This window comes from Peromyscus eremicus, chromosome 6 (assembly GCF_949786415.1).
Source record: "Peromyscus eremicus chromosome 6, PerEre_H2_v1, whole genome shotgun sequence".
Classification (NCBI taxonomy): Eukaryota; Metazoa; Chordata; class Mammalia; order Rodentia; family Cricetidae; genus Peromyscus; species Peromyscus eremicus.
In genome coordinates, this window is record NC_081421.1 from 69,054,754 (window position 1) to 69,073,136 (window position 18,383).

General features: G+C 41.3%; 1 protein-coding gene across 6 annotated transcripts in view; it reads left to right on the forward strand.

Moving 5' to 3' along the window:
* The window catches only part of Golph3l (golgi phosphoprotein 3 like), a 57,414-nt gene extending 39,303 nt beyond the window's left edge, over positions 1–18,111 (forward strand). For all 6 annotated transcript variants that reach the window (XM_059265862.1, XM_059265864.1, XM_059265863.1 and 3 more), the window contains 3 exons: positions 8,581–8,712; positions 9,221–9,335; positions 15,843–18,111. In XM_059265862.1, the coding sequence (XP_059121845.1) occupies positions 8,581–8,712; positions 9,221–9,335; positions 15,843–16,270 (675 nt within the window). In that variant the 3' untranslated portion in view covers positions 16,271–18,111. The remainder of the gene's footprint in view (positions 1–8,580; positions 8,713–9,220; positions 9,336–15,842) is intronic.
* Positions 18,112–18,383: the final 272 nt, after the last annotated feature.

Here is an 18,383-nt window from a genome sequence, read left to right on the forward strand (position 1 = left end):
GTTGTTTTTGAGACAAGGTCTCTTGTAGCGTAGGTTGGTCTTGATTTCTGTAGTCATGGATGACCTTGAACTCCTGACCATTCTGCCTCCACTTCTGCAGTGCTGGGGTTATAGATGAGCAGTGGCACCGTTCTCAGCTGGATGCCTGGTTTTTAATGATGCTTTTTTTTTTTTTTTCTTTGCTTCCTATTTCCATTTGCCACTCTCAGCTGCCAACTCTAAGATATTTAACATTCATGGTTGTTTTAAGGTGTGTCTTCCAGGATGTTTGACTAAGGAAGGGCACTTTGAATACTTGACTAATTGGAAATTCCGTATAAAGTGTTGACTCTTTGTATGTAATGAACTCCTTTTGCTCAGGCTTTTTACAGTATCAAAATTATCATAATTATGTATAATCTTTAACTAAATGTTTCTCTTAGGGGTTTATTTAGAAATACATTGACAAAAGAATATTACCTTTCTTTTCATCTTTTTTTTTTTAAAGACAGGTTTTCATTTACACCAGGCTGGTCTCGAAGTCACAATGTAGATGATCTTGACTTTCCAGTCATCCTGCTTCTACCCCAGTGCTAGAATTTCAGGCAAGAACCACTAGACCTGGTTTGGTTTTGGTTTTGTTTTTTATGCAGAGCTAGGGTTCAAACCCAGACTTCTTCCATGCTAGACAAGAACCCTACCAACTAAGCTACATGCCTAGCCCTCCTTTTTTGGGGGGTATACAAATAAATATGTGTTAAATTAGAAAAATTACCCACTAAACTAGTTATAATAGTCACCTGAAGGAGGTTTTTTGTTTTTTGGGTTTTTTTTTTCCCCTTGGCTAGACAGGGTTTTCCTGTGTAGCCCTCCCTGGCTGTCTGGTTGGCCTGGAACTCACCATGTAGAGATCTGTTTGTCTCTACCTCCAGAGTGCTGGGATTAAAGTTGTGGGCCACCATGCCTGGTTTAGGCTTTTACTTTTAAATTAAGTGTTTTCTTTCTTTTTTTTTTTTTTTTTTGGTTTTTCGAGACAGGGTTTCTCTGTGTAGCTTTGCGCCTTTCCTGGAACTCACTCCGTAGCTCAGGCTGGCCTCGAACTCACAGAGATCCGCCTGGCTCTGCCTCCCAAGTGCTGAGATTAAAGGTGTGCACCACCACTGCCCAGCCGTAAATTAAGTGTTTTCATGTGGGCTTTTTTTTCTTTTTAAAAATTACCTATTTTTATAATCAGTACAAAACAAAATTACTATCCAAAGATCTCATTCTGACCAGGTATTGTGTTACATGCCTGTAATTACAACACTTGGGAGGTAGAAGTAGCAGGATATCTGTCCATTGCATCCTGGTCTATACGATGAATTCAAGGCTAGCCTGGGCGTAAGACCCTCTCTCAACCCTTCTCCCACAACAGGAGTTTTTTGGTGGTGGTGTTGTGGTTTTAAAACTGCCTGCCTGCAAGTGTCCTGGGACAGTCCCCAACTGGTACTGGGGTAGTATGCAATTCCGTCTGTTTCTTTCTCACAAGCCCCAAAATGTTTTCTTTTTTCTTCCTCATATATGTAACTTCTGGTAATGTATTTTAGTGATTCAGTGGTGACCTTTGTGTGTGGTAGTTCTTCCTGCTCGGGCATTCCAAAGCATTGGCCCTTTAGCATAGAATTTTAGCTGTGTATGCATAGGTAGTTTGAGATTTCACCAAACTATGTACATGAAGAGAAAATAACCTTGGAAAGGTAAGGAACGATATAGTCCTTTCTCCCTGGCTACTCTACATCTAATTATGACACAAATGTACTCGTTTAAGATTTTACCCTAGTAAATGATATGATGGTCTGTATTGTCATCTGTGGTGTTCATAGATGGGACATATGCCTACCGCTTTTTTTTCCTCAGTCATTATCTTTTCTAAATTGATGTTATAGTTCCACAAGTGCTTTTAATTTTTAAACTAAGTATGTTTTTACACTTTTTTCTATTGCATATTAATGAGTTTAATGACTCATTTGGAGAGTTTCACATGTTTTGAGATGCTGTGATGGGACAGAGTAATATTTAAAGAGTTCCTACGAGCCTGGAGTATAGCTCAGTTGGTAAAAGTCCTTGCTGAATGTTCACAAAGCCCTGAGTCCAGTCACCAGTAAATAGTGGTGCACACCTATAATCTAACATTCCAGAGGTAGAAGTAGTAGTAGGTTCCATTCAGAGTTATCCTCAACTACAGTGAGTTCAAGGCTAACCTGGACTATAGGAGACCCTGTCTCAAAACAAAAATAAAAAATCTACATCCTGGTTGCCACTGTGTCCTTATTTACAGTGCTTCTCTTCTTTAATTCTGTTGACAATCTGAATTGTCCTTGAAACAGATGCTGCATGTGACAAGGAAGAAATGGAAAAGGAAAAATTCTCTCCAGTTAATTCTAGCTATGATGTTTGCACACCTGTTGAGGATATATATGTTGTGCACGAGTCAACTGTCTGTTCTGAAGCAAATTATAGTTTAACAATCTAATTGAGCAGCTAAATTGTACAAAAATCAAATATTAAGCTAAAAAAAATACTCTATACTTTCCTTAAAGAGGAATCTAGTGTGTCCCTGGAGTGGCCATGGCTTGGGCAGGAGAGAAAAGTAACCCCTGCCTTGGGTCAAAGATCTCAGGCCCTTAGGAAATACAGAGATGTCTCATGAATGTTTATGAGCTTAGCTGAGGTTTTTGCAAGCTAACATATTTGCTTACTTGCTTTTTCCTACTTTAGATTTTTGAGACAGCATCTCATGTAGCCCAGGCTGGGCTTTCCACCTTCCAAGTACATGTGCTACCATGCCTAACCCTAACAAACATTTCTTGAATTGATAAATTTATGATTGAAAGTTTGTGCCTTGGGTTTTATCCCCTCCACTACAGAAAAAAATAATGTATTAAGCAGATAATATATGTCAATCATAAAGGATATCATTCTCTTTCTTTTTTGAGTCAAGGACTGGCTTTATACTCACGGAGATCCACTTAAGTGGATTAAAGGCATACATCATCATGCCCAGCAAAGATATTCTATTCTTAAGGTATAGTAAAGACAAACAAGCTAGCCATGATATAAAACAGAGGCCTAGAAAAGAAGTGTGTGTATAGGCACATTCAGGTAAGAAGCATAACCCAGATGATGGAGAGAAAAACAACTTTAGAAAATGTTACACAGATGTGATCCCTGCACTCAGTCCTTAAGTGCAAAGAGAAGTTGGAGAAGGAACAACATTGGTTCCATGTGTACAAAGACGTTTAGAGCACTTAACAAGAAGGGCTGGGTATGATACGGGTCAGTGTCTAGAGTGCTCATGAGCATGCATGAACCTCTTTGGTTCAATCCCCAGCAATACAGACACCAAGAGAATCAGAAGTTCAAAGTTACCCTCAGTTACATATTGAATTCCAGGACAACATAGGCTACCTGAAACCCAGTCTTATTAAAAAATAAATAAGAAATAAAAGAATGCTGGGTGGTGGTAGCCTTTTTTGTTGTTTTTTGTTTTGTTTTTTGAGACAGGGTTTCTCAGTGTAGCTTTTGGAGCTTGTCCTGGAACTCACTCTGTAGCCCAGGCTGGCCTCGAACTCATAGAGATCCGCCTGCTTCTGCCTCCCGAATGCTGGAATTTAAGACGTGCGCCACCACTGCCCAGCCATGGTGCATGCCTTTAATCCCAGCACTCGGGAGGCAGAGGCAGGCAGATCCCTGTGAGTTCGAGGCCAGCCTGTTCTATGGACCCAGTTCTAGGACAGGCTCCAAAGCTACACAAAGAAACCCTATCTTGAAAAAAAAAGACAAAGAAGAAAGAAAAGAAAGAAAAACATCCAGAGCACTCAATAGAAAGTGGAGTTCGCAAGTGGGCCTGGGTAGGTAGCTTAAGTGCTAGAGGGCTTGCGTACATGAAGCTCTAGGTTTGATTCCCAGCACTACATATACTTATGTCATGCTGAATGCCTATAATCACAGCACTTGTGAGGCAGGAGAATTGTCATGAGTTCAAGGCTAGCCTGGTCTTTATAGCATGACCCTTTCAGGGAAAAAAAGTCAATTGATAAATATAAATAAAATTGTTAAAAATATATAACAAAAATATGTGGTTAGAGAGATGGCTCAGCAGTTAAGAGCACTGACTGCTCTTCCAGAGAACCTGGGTTCAATTCCCAGCACCTATATAGTGCTCACAACCATCCAATTCCAGGAGATCCAACATCCTCTTCTGGCTTCTGTGGGCAGCAGTCATGCACATGGTACCCAGACATACATGAAGGAAAACCACTCACATACATAAATAAGTAATTATAAACAAAAACACTTAAAATAATTGGTGATAGTTAAAATATAATGATCCAGAAGAGGGAGACTTAAGAGCAGCTGGTCTCTTTCTATAGCTCTGTTGATAAAAATGAAGCCCTGGCTAGATCTGCAGGACTGCATAAACTGCATAAAGCTAGTATGGTGTGGCACATGCCTCTGGATGTGGAAGCGGGAAGAAAAAAAAAATTTTTTTTTGAGACAGGATTTCTCTGTATAGATAAGATTAAAGGTGTGTGCTATCATGCCCCCCCATAGGAAGAAATGTTTAAGCTATATAGTTTGAGGCCAGCCTAGGCTGCATTAGACCCTGTCTCATAAAATATAACTAAGTAGATGCTAGAGAGATGGTTCAGTTGTTAAGAGCACTTGTTGCTCTTGCAGAGGACTCAGGTTCAGTTCGCAGTACCCACCTCCCAAATCATCCATAACTCCAGTTCCAGGAGGTCTGAAGCCCTCTTCTGACTTCTGTAGGCACCAGGCATGCACATAGTACACATGCATACAAACAAGCAGAACACTAAGACACATAAATAAATATTTGTTTGTTTGGGAGGTTCCTAGTTTATAATTTATTTTTATTTTATGTGCATTGGTGTTTTGCCTGCATATATGTCTGTTGTGAGGGGGTCAGATCCCTTGGAACTAGAGTTTCAGACAATTGTAAGCTGCCATGTAGGTGCTGGGAATTGAACCTGGGTTCTCTGGGAGGGCAGTCAGTGCTCTTAAAGGCTGAGCAGACATCTCCCTAGCCCCATTTTTTGGTTGTATAGGGTTTTGTTGTTGTTGTTTGTTTTTGTTTTTGTTTTGAGACAGGTTTTCTCTGTGTAGCCTTGACTGTCCTGCAGCCAGGCTGTCCTCAGACTCAGAGATCTGCCTGCCTGTGCCTCCTGAGTTCTAAGATTAAAGGAATACACTACCACTGCCCAGCTTTTCACATAAATAAATCTTTTGTTATTTGTTTGGTTGGGTTTTTTTTGTTTTGTTTTTTTGGGGGGTGGTATTTTTGTTTTTTGTTTTTGTTTTTGTTTTTCGAGATAGGGTTTCTCTGTGTAACAGCACTAGCTGTCTTGGAACTAGCTCTGTAGATCAGGCTGGCCTCGAACTCACAGAGATCCACCTGTCTCTGCCTTCAAAGTGCTGGGATTAAAGGTGTGCGCCACCACCGCCTGACATTTTTGAGACTTCTTTTTATTTTATATGTATTGGTATTACAAACTAAACTTTTATCAGCTGTTTAAGCCTATTTCTTCCACTCTTTCAGTTCAGCTTTTATTTAAGTTTCCAGCTAGATTCTTGGCTCCTTTTGGTAGTGGCTGTCTTACATCTTTGTGTATGAACTAACATGTATTTTTTGTAGTCCATGCCTTATACTCAACCCTTCCTCATATAGTTTATTTTATTGAGTCCTCACAACAAATTATAAAAATAGATATTAGTGTCCCTATTTTATCAATAAAGACATTGGGCTTCAGAAAGGTTAAGTAACATATCCAGAGCCCGTAACTAATCAGTGGATTTGTCCAGTGCCTGCATCACAATAGTTTGTTCAGATGGAGATGTAGCTTAGCATGTACACAGCCATGAGCTCAGTCACAGTACACACACACACACACACACACACACACACACACACACACAAAGGGACAGGGAAAGTTTGCAAATAATACCTAAATGTGGAATATTTGTATACTGTGTGAATATGTATTTGCTGTGATTGGTGTGATAAAAAGCTGAAGAACCAATAGCTAGGCAGGAGGCATAGGCAAGCTTTCCAGGAAGAGAATGGAAGAGGAGGAGAATCTAGGGGCACAGGACACCAGGAGACATGGAGAGGAAACAAGAGGTGCAAGATGAAAGAGAGGTAATGTCACGTGATAGAATGTAGATTAATATAAATGGGTTTAAGAGCTAGTTAAGAACAAGCCTAAGTTACAGGCTGAGCTTTCATAATAAGTCTCCATGTCATTATTTGGGAATTGGCTGGCGGGACAGAGAAAGACTCGTTACACCTAGGAAGAGCAACAACAACAAAACAATAGACATAGCTTATGCTTTCATTTCTGCCTTTCCTGTGCACTGCTCTGCAATTCAGAGCATCTTGCAAATCTTTCCAAACCAAAGCTCCTGCCATGGAGATGGCTCAGTGTGGAAAGGCAACTTAAGTACCAAGCCACATGATCTTCAGAACCCACATCATGAAAGGAGAGTCAACTTTTGTAGAGAGTCAACTTTCACCTCCTGAAAGTTGTCCTCAGACCTCTGCATGTCCCTGCCTCACCCCATAAATAGATAAATAAATGTAAGAAAAATATTTGTTTCAAACCAGAATTCAATTGAAATCAAAATCTGACATGCCAGTTGTCCACTTATATCAAATCATAGGAAGTTGTAATCAGATGCTTCCTGTCCCAATTGCCCAGTCCCAAATAACCTACTCAGAGGCCGAATATGAATAATAAATGTTCGGCCTATAGCTCAGGCTTGTTACTAGCTAACTCATAGCTTTAAATTAACCCATATTTCTATTTATTCTTTGCCACATGGTGGTACCTTTATTAGCATGGCAAGTTCATCTCTTGCTCCCTCTGCATTTGGCTGGCGACCCCTCACTCCACCCTTCTCCTTCCCATCCTTAGTTTGGTCACCCCACCTGTAGACTTCCTGCCTGGCTACTGGCTAACCAGTGTTTTATTAAACCAATTCAGTAAATCTTTACAATATACAAGAGAATTATTCCACAGCATTTCCCCCATTTTGTCTAATTAAAAAGGAAGGTTTTAACTTTAACATAGTAAGATTATATACAACAAAAAGTTACCAAGTAAGAATTACAGTTATAATATCCAGTCTATTTGTATTTTGCAAAATTGGAGAAAATACTCTATTATCTATCTTATCTTTGTGAGTCCAAAGTTTTGTACCTAATTTATCTTTTATCATAACTAAAGAAAACTATAACTATCTTGTCTTCACCTCCATCAAAGACTCCAGAAGGGTGAAATATTACCCAATGACAGGGACATCAGGCTGCCTGGACAGTTACCCAAGGTTCCTCTGCAGCGTTGGGGCATCCATCTTTGGCCTACAGGCCTAGCATATCTGATAGACTCCTCTGTGAAGCAGGACTTTCTAAAGAGCCTTCCTACCTTGTCTTGGCAAGGATCAGCAGTCCTTTTGTGTCCTGCTTGTCCATTTTGGACAGCATACTGTCAGCTGTCAAGGCAAGGGCACTTTCTTGCCCAGTGGCTAACTTTTACCACAAAAAAAGTAAACTCTATGAAGTTTCTTCAATGCCTATCATCTTCTCTGAAGTAGATTGGTGTTGCCAGGAGCAGTCATGTCTCAGTCATAAGAAAAAGAAAAAAATCTATGTTATTAAAACATCTTAAATGCCATATTCTATAGATCTATGAAATATATGAAGATGACCTGTATATCTAAGATATCTCTGTTTGATCTTGAAAACATACCTAACACGACTACAAGTTTGATTGTAATGATTACTTTCATTTCTTTATATCCTAATTAGTTGGTAATAATAACTTTCAAGGACTAGCAATTTGCATTACATTGTTAAATGAACTGTATAGGTACAATACCTTGAACAAGATTAGAAATATATATATACAGTATTTTCTAACAAAATCAATCTCAAATTTGCATCAATATATATAATTTGTATACAATATACAAAAATCCAATCCAATGTAAAATATTTAAAATATTAGTTGCCTTTTAAAAGTAGATTCAGTAATCTACCTTTTTATCTTATAAGAAAGTCATTAAATAACTCAAAAGTCCAGCAGAAAATAGTATTTTAGGTGTTTAGATTAAGGCAATTAAGCTGGTTAAATGGTTCAACAGAGAAAGGCACTTGCTGCCAAACCTAGCGACCTGAGTTCAATCCCCAGAGCCCACTGGTAGGAGAGAACCAACTCCCAAATTGTCCTCTGACCTCTATAGGCTCACCATGGCACTAATGTAGAATAAACAAATAAATGTAATAAAAAATAGATTTCAGTGACTAATGAAATATTCTAGTGGTCCAGTATAGAGCACTTGTTAGTATGTGTAAGGTCCTATGTTCGGTCCCAAGCATTTCTCAAATAATAGCACAACATGCCCTCATCTTACTCTGTTCCTTGCTTTGAGTTCATGCAGTGTGATGTGAAGGGAATCACAAAAATATCACACCTTATTCTTAAGGTATTGGCTGGAAGTCAATATTTCAGAATATTCTTTATTTTCTTTTTCCTCTCCTAGGGCTACACATCTTTCTGGAACGATTGTATATCCTCTGGGCTTCGAGGAGGCATCCTGATAGAGCTCGCCATGCGGGGTCGAATCTATCTGGAACCTCCCACCATGCGTAAGAAGCGACTCCTAGACAGAAAGGTACAATACCCTCTGAATTGTGGAGAGTCAAATAACAACAGTACATTTCAGAAAAATAAGAATATTTGAGAGCTGAAGAGATGGTTCAGCAGTTAAAAGCATTTGTTGTTCTTACAGAGGACCCAGGTTTGGTTCCCAATACCCACATGGTGGCTAACAACTGTCTCTAACTCCAATTCAACTTGGCTCTCCCAAAGCAGTCAAAGGCCAGACTTGACAAAATCCCCCAAATTAACTTACTTTTCCTATCTTCCTGCCTTTATTAATGGTTTTCCAAACTCAGAAAGATACTATGGAATCTTTTGTCCATTTTATTTATAGCATTTGCTACTAGGTCCCAGTTCAAATGTAATTTTGTCTTCCTACTATGAAGTCATACTACATATTAAACTCTTCCATGACATGGGCAGTATGTCTGCTTCCTGACACCTCCTAACCAGCAGTGTGTATATTGTACACAGAGGATTTTCATCTGAGTAAAGCAGTGTCCTCTGTTTCTTTCTTTAAGGTCCTGCTAAAGTCAGACAGCCCAACGGGTGATGTTTTGCTGGATGAAACTCTCAAACATATCAAAGCGACTGAGCCAACAGAAACTGTCCAGACATGGATAGAGCTACTCACTGGTGAGCTGACTGAAATCACGCCCCAGCCCCACCCTTGGTTATCTTAGCCTACAGGTAAGGTTAGAGGGGAATAGACAAGAGCAGCGTGCTAGGTAAGGTAGTGGCTAACCAGCACCTAAAGCTTTCACAAGCATGGCAGCTTAGCAGCTGCAGTCCTGCTCTGAAAGGTTTTTTGCTTTCTAACAGGATCTCAGATGGCCCAGGCTTTCCTTGAACTTGCTGTGCAGCCAAGGATGACCCAGAACTTATCCAGCCAAGGAACTTTTTTTTTTTTTGAAACAGTATCTCATATGTCCCAGACTGGCCTCAAACTTGCTATGTAGCCAAGGATGACCTTGAAGTTCTAATCATATTGCCTTCGCCTCCTAAGTGTAGGATTATAGGCATAAACCATCACTCTACTTCCTGCGGTGCTAAGGATCAAACCCAGGACTTCAAGGATGCTAGGGAAGCACTGGACCAACTGAGTTTTATTCCCAGACCTTCCCAAGAAACTTTGTATTTATATATTTTTTCTGATTGTGTGTGTATGTACTGACCTGTGGGAGTGCACATGCAAAGGTCGGAGGACAACTGTTTAGAGGTGGCTCTCCTTCCACCTTTACGTGGAATCCCAGTATTAACTTCAATTGTTAGGCTTTATGCTAAGCGTTTTTACCTGCCAAACTATTTCACCAGCCGTTTTTAAAATAAACATTAGTAAAGTTTATTAAACTTTTTAAAAAAGCATTATTAGCCAGGAATGGTGGTATATACCTGTAACCCTAGTACTTGTAGAATTACTGATAGTTCAAGGCCAATCTGGGTTACATTTGGAAACATTGTTTAAAAAACACCAAAAAATGGGTTCAATTCCCAGTACCCTCCCCAAAAAAGCATGTGCATAAAAACTAAAGTAAAAATTGGAGTCTGGAGAGATGGTTCAATGGTTAGAATGAACACTACTCTCAAAGAGGTTACAAGTTCAGTTCCTGAACCCATGTCTGGCGGCTTACAACCCCTGTAACTGTAGCTCCAGAGAATTTGATGTCCTCTCTGGCCCCTTTGGGAGTGCACATGCTCATGAGAGTGCACACACACACACACACACACACACACACACACACGATAAATTTTTTTATTTAAAAAAAGTTAAACCAGCTGTAGTAGCAAAAGCTTGTAACCTCACCATGTGGGAAGCTAAGGCAGAGAGTTTCAAGATCAGCCTGGTATTCATAGTAAAACCCTATCAAAATAATAATAATATTTATTGAGATGACAACCAGGGCATTGACATAGTAAAATCTTTCCATCTTGAATATCCCAGAATTATCTGTTTTTACAGCTAATATTTTATGAATTTATGTGCCACATTTGTTTGGTCATTTAGCTGATGAATATTTGAGTTACACTACTTTTTTTTTTTTTTTTTTTTTTTTTTTTTGGTTATACTACTTTTTAGCTATTGGGACCAAGGCTACTGTAAACATTTGTGAACAATTTAAATTTTTTTTTCAGCTGGGTGTGGTGGTGCAGGCCTTTAATCCCAGCAGTCAGGAGGCAGAGACAGGTGGATCTCTGTGAGTTCGAGGTTAGCCTGGTCTACAGAGTGAGTTCCAGGACAGCTAGGGCTATTACACAGAGAAACCCTGTCTAGGGAAAAAAATTGTTTTCTTGCTTTGTTTTTTATGCATGTTCATGGCCCCTCCCCCAACCCTCACCAACATAGTGCATATGTGGAGGTTAGGGGACAACTCTGAGGAGTCAGTTGTCTCGTTTGACCCTCTGGGTCCGGGGATTAAACTGAGGTAGTCAGGCTTGGTTGGCAAGAGCCTTTGCCCATTGAGCTATCTCACTGGCCCCGTTTGTGGACAACCTTCTGAAACCTTGTATCAAAATCAACAGTAAGAAACGGAGTAGTTCCTGGTGTGGTGACGCACTTTTAATCCTAGTACTTGGGAGATGGAGGTGAGTTTCAGGACAGCCAGGTCTACGTAGAGAGGACCTGTGGAAAGAAAGAAAAGAAGGCTTTTGGCTGACAGTTTGGTTAGTCAGTGCTTTGAACTAACCATTTTTCTTTTCTGGACCCATTTCTTCTGACTCTGAGTCAGCGTTGATCTCACTGCAGCTCTGATGTGACGAGTCATTTTCTCAGCCCGCCTTCCAAGACTACCTCTTAGTACCTGGCTTGGATATCATTCTCTCTACATGTATCCTAGGTGGGGTTCATTGAGGTCAAAATGTGTAGGCAAGTGTTTTCCATGGAATATGGGATTTATTATCCTGCCATTTTTATTTCCTCTCCCTTTCTTTCCATTATTTCTTTCTCTGTACTTTTTACACAGGTGTCAGTCCTGAGGGCACCTCACATTTCTCTGAGGCTCTCCTCAAACTACATAATCTCATTTTGTATTGTTAAACAGGATTTCACATAGCCTGGGGTGGCCTCAGACTTACTCTGTAGCAGAATATAACCATGAACTCCTGATTCTCCTGCCCAGGAGCTTTACAGGCATTCTTCACAATGCCCAGCTCAAACTACATAATCTCTGTTGTCTCCAAGACTGCTGATTCTTTTGCTAGCTCAATTTTGTTGTTGACCTCTTAAGTAAATTTTTTATTTTGCTTATATCACTGTTGAGATTTTTTTCTCTAATTTTTATTTTATTTTATGTTATGAGTCTGTGTCTGTATGTGGAAATGTTCATGTGAGTGCTGATGCCTACAAAGGCCAAAAGAGAGTGTAATCCCCCCCCCCATAGCTGTCATTATAGGCAGTCATGAGACACTTGACATGGGTGCTGGGATCCTCTGCAAGAGCAGTATTCATTCCTAACTGCTAAAGCATCTCTCCAATGCTCTCTCTCTCTCTCTCTCTCTCTCTCTCTCTCTCTCTCTCTCTCTCTCTCTCTCTCTCTCCCTCTCTCCCTCTCTCTCCCTCTCTCTCTCCCTCTCTCCCTCTCTCTCCCTCTCTCTCTCTCTCTCTCCCTCTCCCTCTCCCTCTCCCTCTCTCCGTCTCTCCGTCTCTCCGTCTCTCCGTCTCCTTCTCCCTTTCCCCCCCTCCTTCCCTCCCTCCCCCTCTCTCCTTCCCTCTAAGGGTTAGAATAAGCCACTTGTTAGTCAAAGGTTTTGCCAAAGACCCTGTATTACTTTTTTTATTGCTGTGACCAAGAAGCAGTTTAAGAGAGGAGAACTTACTTTGACGTAAACATTGGGAGTGGGAGGCAGGAAGCAGAGACATGAATACTGGTGCTCAAAAGGCTTTCTTTTGTCTCCTTTTACTCAGTCTAGGTACACATACAGTGTCTAGGATGGGTCTCTCCTTTCATCTACACTTCTTGGGTATGCCCTCACAGACATGCCAGCAGTGTGCCTTCTCTGCAAATCCTTTTTTTTTTTTTGGTTTTTCGAGACAGGGTTTCTCTGTGTAGCTTTGCGCCTTTCCTGGAACTCGCTTTGGAGACCAGGCTGGCCTTGAACTCACAGAGATCCGCCTGCCTCTGCCTCCCGAGTGCTGGGATTAAAGGCGTGCGCCACCACCGCCCGGCCATGCAAATCCTTTTTATTGTCACTAAATTTCTATTTATATAGTTGGTATGTGGGGTGTGCACAAGCAGGCGCCACAACACACATCTGGAGGTCAAAGGACAACTTATAGGAGTCAGTTTTCTTCCACCATTCAGGTCAGAGTCCATACTCAGATAGTTAAGCTTTGGCAGCAAGCGCCTGGACCTACTGAGCTATCTCAATGGTCCCCCTTATTTGTGTGTGTGTGTGTGTGTGTGTGTGTGTGTGTGTGTGTGTGTGTGTGTGTGCGCGCGCGCGCCCATGCTAACATGCCACTGTGCTCATGGGGAGGTGAGAGGACAGCTTTCAGGAGTTGATTCTCTCCTTCCACCATAGGTTCCAGGGATCAGGCCCAGGTCACCAGGCTCTCCCAGCAAGCACTTTTTACCTGCTGTACCTTCTGGCCAGCCCTCTCCTGGGATTCTAAATCAAGTCAACAATGAAGAGTAACTGTCGTAGCCCCTTTAGCCAATTACATTTTGGTTTTTAATGTGTATGAATGTTTGCCTACATGTAATTAGTGTACTACATGTGTGCAGAGCCTGTGGAAGTGAAAAGAGGTGTCAGATTCCCTGGAACTTGTGTTACAGACAGTTGTGAACTGCCATTGTGGGTGCTGGGAACCAAACCTAAGTCCTCTAGAAGAGCAACAAGTTCTCTCAACTGCTGAGCCACCTCACCAGCCCCACTTTTTGGAGTTTTGTTGTTACTGTAATTGTTGTTTACTGATACAGGGTCTCATGTAGCCTAGGCTGATCTCGAAACTCATTTTATAGCTGAAGATAACCCTGAAGTCTTCATGTTCCTGCTCAGCTTCCCAAGTGCTGGGATTGCTGGCATAGGTACCATACCTGTCCCAATTAAATGTTACTGTTCTTTTCTTTTGGGGATTCATTTTAAGGCCTCACACATGCTAAACTACTGAGCTGGACTCCAGCCCCACTCATTAGATTTTCTTACCCTTTTACTGTTGAATATATGTGATATGTGATTTTGACACAGGTAACATAATTCAGAAAGTTTACCTTTTTTGCCCCATACAAGAATAAGGGCTAGTAGCTTGGGAATTCCTTTTCTGTTTTCTTCTGAGGAAGACTAGTGTCTTGATTATGAACACAGCTTGCCCCTTCCAGTACAGAATGTCTCCTCAAAGTTAGAATGGGACAGTTAGGGTCCCAATGTTGCCAGCCTACCATATCAGGAATACAGCATCTGTCCTTTAAGCAGAGGAAGCAAACCTCATTCTTCTCAGCTTCACCAGGTCAAATAGAGCTTCTGCAATGTAGAAAGTCAGCATTCCAGAAGAACCTGGAAGAGTCTACCAGAGATGCATGATTATATTTTAAGCCTAGCGTCTTAGAGTTACAGCAACTTATTATCTGGGCATGGGAATGCACACCTGTAATCCTAGCACTTGAGAAGCTGAGGCAGGAGGATCACTAGTTTGAGGCCAGCCTGAACTACATAAGGAAATCAAAGCCACACTGTATATGCTGAGATGTTGTCTCTGGAAGGATATTTGGTGGTGAGGGGGCACACTACAGCTTACTGTTATGTGTTCTGTCAGAGGTTATGCTTAAACCCCTGGTGTCAGTGATATCCTCTAATCAAGCCCCAAATCCTGTTCCAAATGCTCTTGAGTGAGTGCATCTAGTATAGGCACACACCCTTGCACCCACCAGGGCTGACCATGATTCCAGCAGGGTTCTCCTGCTTTTTCCTCTGGTTACTGTTAAATTCCAGGAGGCTTTGCCAGTTGATATTTGCTCTCAGCATCCTGGCAATTATTCTGCACCAAGAAGATGTCTGTGGTTTTCAGCAGCACCTTTAGATTTAGGATTCTCTACACTTGATCAAATGGATTTCTTGGGTACAGCTGTGGAATCCTTCTTCCTTTAGGCTTTTAGTCTGTTTCTCTTAGTGTGACACCCTCTTGCTCTATTAGTAGTGGAATGGTGGCCTCTCATCCTCTTGTCTTTCATTTTCTAATCTAGGACCTCTACTCTTCAAAGAAGATAGAATGGGGTAGTTTGAGCCCCAACATTGCCAGCTCACCATTCCTGGGTAGGCCTTCCACCCGAGAGACCCTGTGTGAAAGAAAGGGAAGGGGGTAAGGAAGGGCCGGATGACACCTGAGGCTGTTCTCTGATATCCATGTACACACACACACACAAATCCAAGAACGATTAACAACATCACCGAGAAATCCTATATGAACTGAAATAAGGGGCCAGAGAGATGGTTCAGTGGTTAAGAGTGCTTCCTGCTCTTTCCAGAGGACCTGAATGCAGTTCCCAGAACCCATGTCAGGTGGCTCACAACAACCTGTAACTCCAGCTCCAGGGGATTCAACACCTTCTTTGGCCTCTGTGGACACCTGCATACATACATAAGTACAAATAACAAAAAAAAAAATTATAATGACAAAAATAAAAAATCTGGAAGACTGTCAAGATGGTTTTATCAAGTAAAGGTACTTGCTGCCAAGTTTCACAACCTAGGTTTGATACCTAGAAGCCACAAGGTGGAAGGAGAGAACCATTTCTGACCCCCACACAGGTACCATAGCACACATGCTTTCATGCACACTGAATAATAAATGAGTGTAAAAAAATTTACTCCATGAATACTAGCATGGAAGCGCATGATGATATGTGTGCTCTTGCATGCACATGTGCATGTGCAGATATTGTTATCTGTGTGTGCATGTGTGTATACATGTATGTGTGTGTGTGTACATGTGTGTGCATGTGCATTCATGTATGTGTGAGGACAATTTTTGAAGGTCATTTAATGTAAAATACATTTGGAGTCAAACCAACACATAAAGCATGAAGGATGGTTTAAAAAAAAGTTGGCATTGTTCCCCCATGGATGGAGATTGTGCTTTTACATTTTTAGACAAGGTTCAAATAACAAACTGGCCTTTTCTTTTTGTTTTCCTCTGTCTGTTTTCCAAAGGTGAGACATGGAACCCCTTCAAATTACAGTACCAGCTGAGAAATGTACGAGAGCGAATTGCCAAGAATCTAGTAGAGAAGGGTATTCTAACCACAGAGAAGCAGAACTTCCTGCTGTTTGACATGACCACTCATCCAGTGACCAACACAACAGAGAAACAGCGACTCGTGAAAAAGCTTCAAGACAGTGTGCTAGAGCGGTGGGTAAACGACCCTCAGCGCATGGACAGGCGAACACTGGCCCTGCTCGTGCTGGCCCACTCCTCCGACGTGCTGGAGAACGTCTTCTCCTGTCTGACAGATGACAAGTATGATGTGGCAATGAATCGAACCAAGGACCTAGTAGAACTGGACCCCGAAGTAGAAGGGACAAAGCACAGTGCCACAGAGATGATCTGGGCTGTGCTGGCAGCCTTCAACAAATCCTAAAGCCAGCAGGCGGGTTTCTCCTTTCCTCTGGTGGCTGGTGACTGTCAGAGACCCCATCGCTGAGTTTTGTGTAATGAGATATTGTCATCATTTTTTTCCTCTTTTTTGAATCAGACTCGTGACTTGGGGAGGACAACCTCAGGGCCTCTTCATGGGCCATGACCATTCTAAGCAGACTATTTCTCCTCGTACTTCCATTCCATGTCCAAATGAAAGCGGTGAGGCCACGCACATCCAATAAATATCTCCCATTTCTGGGTTTAGTTTTAACCAATGTGCTTTTGGATCAACAGGAGTATCTATGTGGGGTTTAGAGTTTTCCAGCAACAAAATGTGAAGATGAAGAGCAAACTGTATATCCATTTTTTTTCTCCCTTATTCAGGTTTTCTCAGCCTTTGTCTCTTTGACTCTGCTAAACAATGATGCTTACTGACATCACTGTCTCTTTGAATGAGGAGCAATAGAAATAAGACTAATTTTTGGCCCCTGAGATTGTACCTCCTGCCTGTGATTTTCTCATCTTTATCTAATGAAAACACTCCAAGTTTGATGACCTGACACCCATAGTTCTAGGAGCAGAAATGTATCCCATGCTCCTTTTTAGCACTATCCTGCTTCCACAATCATTAAGACAAAGTCTGAATTTAAAAAGCAATGTGCCTCAGTCACCTCCTTCATGCAGCCAGCATTAGAACTTGTAGGGAAGGGAGGCAACAGGAGAATTCACATCTATGAAGCCAGGTATAGAGGGACACACCTGTCATCCCAGCAGTTGGGAGATAGTGGCAGAAGGATCTGGAGCTGAAAGTCAACCTCAGCTAGATTAGTAAGTTCAGGGCTAGCCAGGGCTATATGACACCATCTCTCACTCAACAATTAAAGACTTTTCTTTCATCCTTTAGCATGTGACTGTCTTGTTTGCTCCAGACTACTTTAAGTATCTCTACTCTGATTAAGGGAATTTTAAGTTTCAATTCCTAAACAACAGCACTGAGTCCAGACAATGTAACCAAACTCCATGTCTTCATAATCCCTGTTTTTATTTCCTATACAAATTGATAAATTCTCCCTGTATTTAAGGGCTTTGACAGTAATTCTGTCTATATTTAATCTACAGGTACCCTCCAAATTGTGTCTTCTTTCAACACGGTCTTCATTCTGGCAGACTTTAAATGTTTCTGCTTCAGTAGTGAGGGTGAAGAGAGACTTTGTTAGAGGAGATGCTATTTAGAATGGGTAGTTGAGTGTCAATGGCAGCTGATACAAAGCCTAGGTTTAGGAGCTCTGAAGAGGCCAGCACTTGGTTGTGCTGATTTCAAGCACCCTGTTGACTGCCGGGGAGAAACAGACTGCCACACATCCAAAACAGATGACTTGAACTCATACCAAATCCCCCTAATCAGAAGTAAATTGCTCTAACTTCATCAGCTCCCCGAACCTACCTAGATCCATGAAACTCTAATTCATTGTTACTGTTTTCATTTCATATGTCTCTTAGATTAGTTGAGATATAAGTTGTAATTTGAGAAGCAAGTAGAGCCTTAGTCTGGCTCTCTAGAAGTACAAAAGTCAGCCCATGTAATATCTAGCGGCTTAGCTTGTCTTCCCATTAGAACAATTCGGCATGAATTGAAACCAGGTTTTCCTGTGGAAAGCTTCAGCTTGGTTGGGGGGATAGAAGTTGAGTTCTTTCTTGCAACTCTCAATGTTTATTTTTATATGTCCATAAAATGAGGATGTCATCACTTCAAATCTGTGTAATGTTCACTGCCAAACACTCATTTAGTGTATAATTGCCATCACATTTCTGTATAATAAAGATCAATAGTTATGCCCCTGGTCTCTGTGTACATGGTTTATAACTTCATTAATTGTGGTATGTATTGACAGGGCACAGGAGTGCTGACTTGGGCTCCAGCTAACATCCCAGTAGGGACTCCATCTCAGTCAAAGTAAGTCACTCAGTAATACCATATTACCACTGAAGAGAATGAGGATGACTTCTGTGAACACATTGCAAATGACACGAGTATGTCTTAAAAGATGAACCCAACAATGCACTGGATAGCTAATGTAACTGGGCTTCTGATTGCCTTATTACTCCTCCCTCAG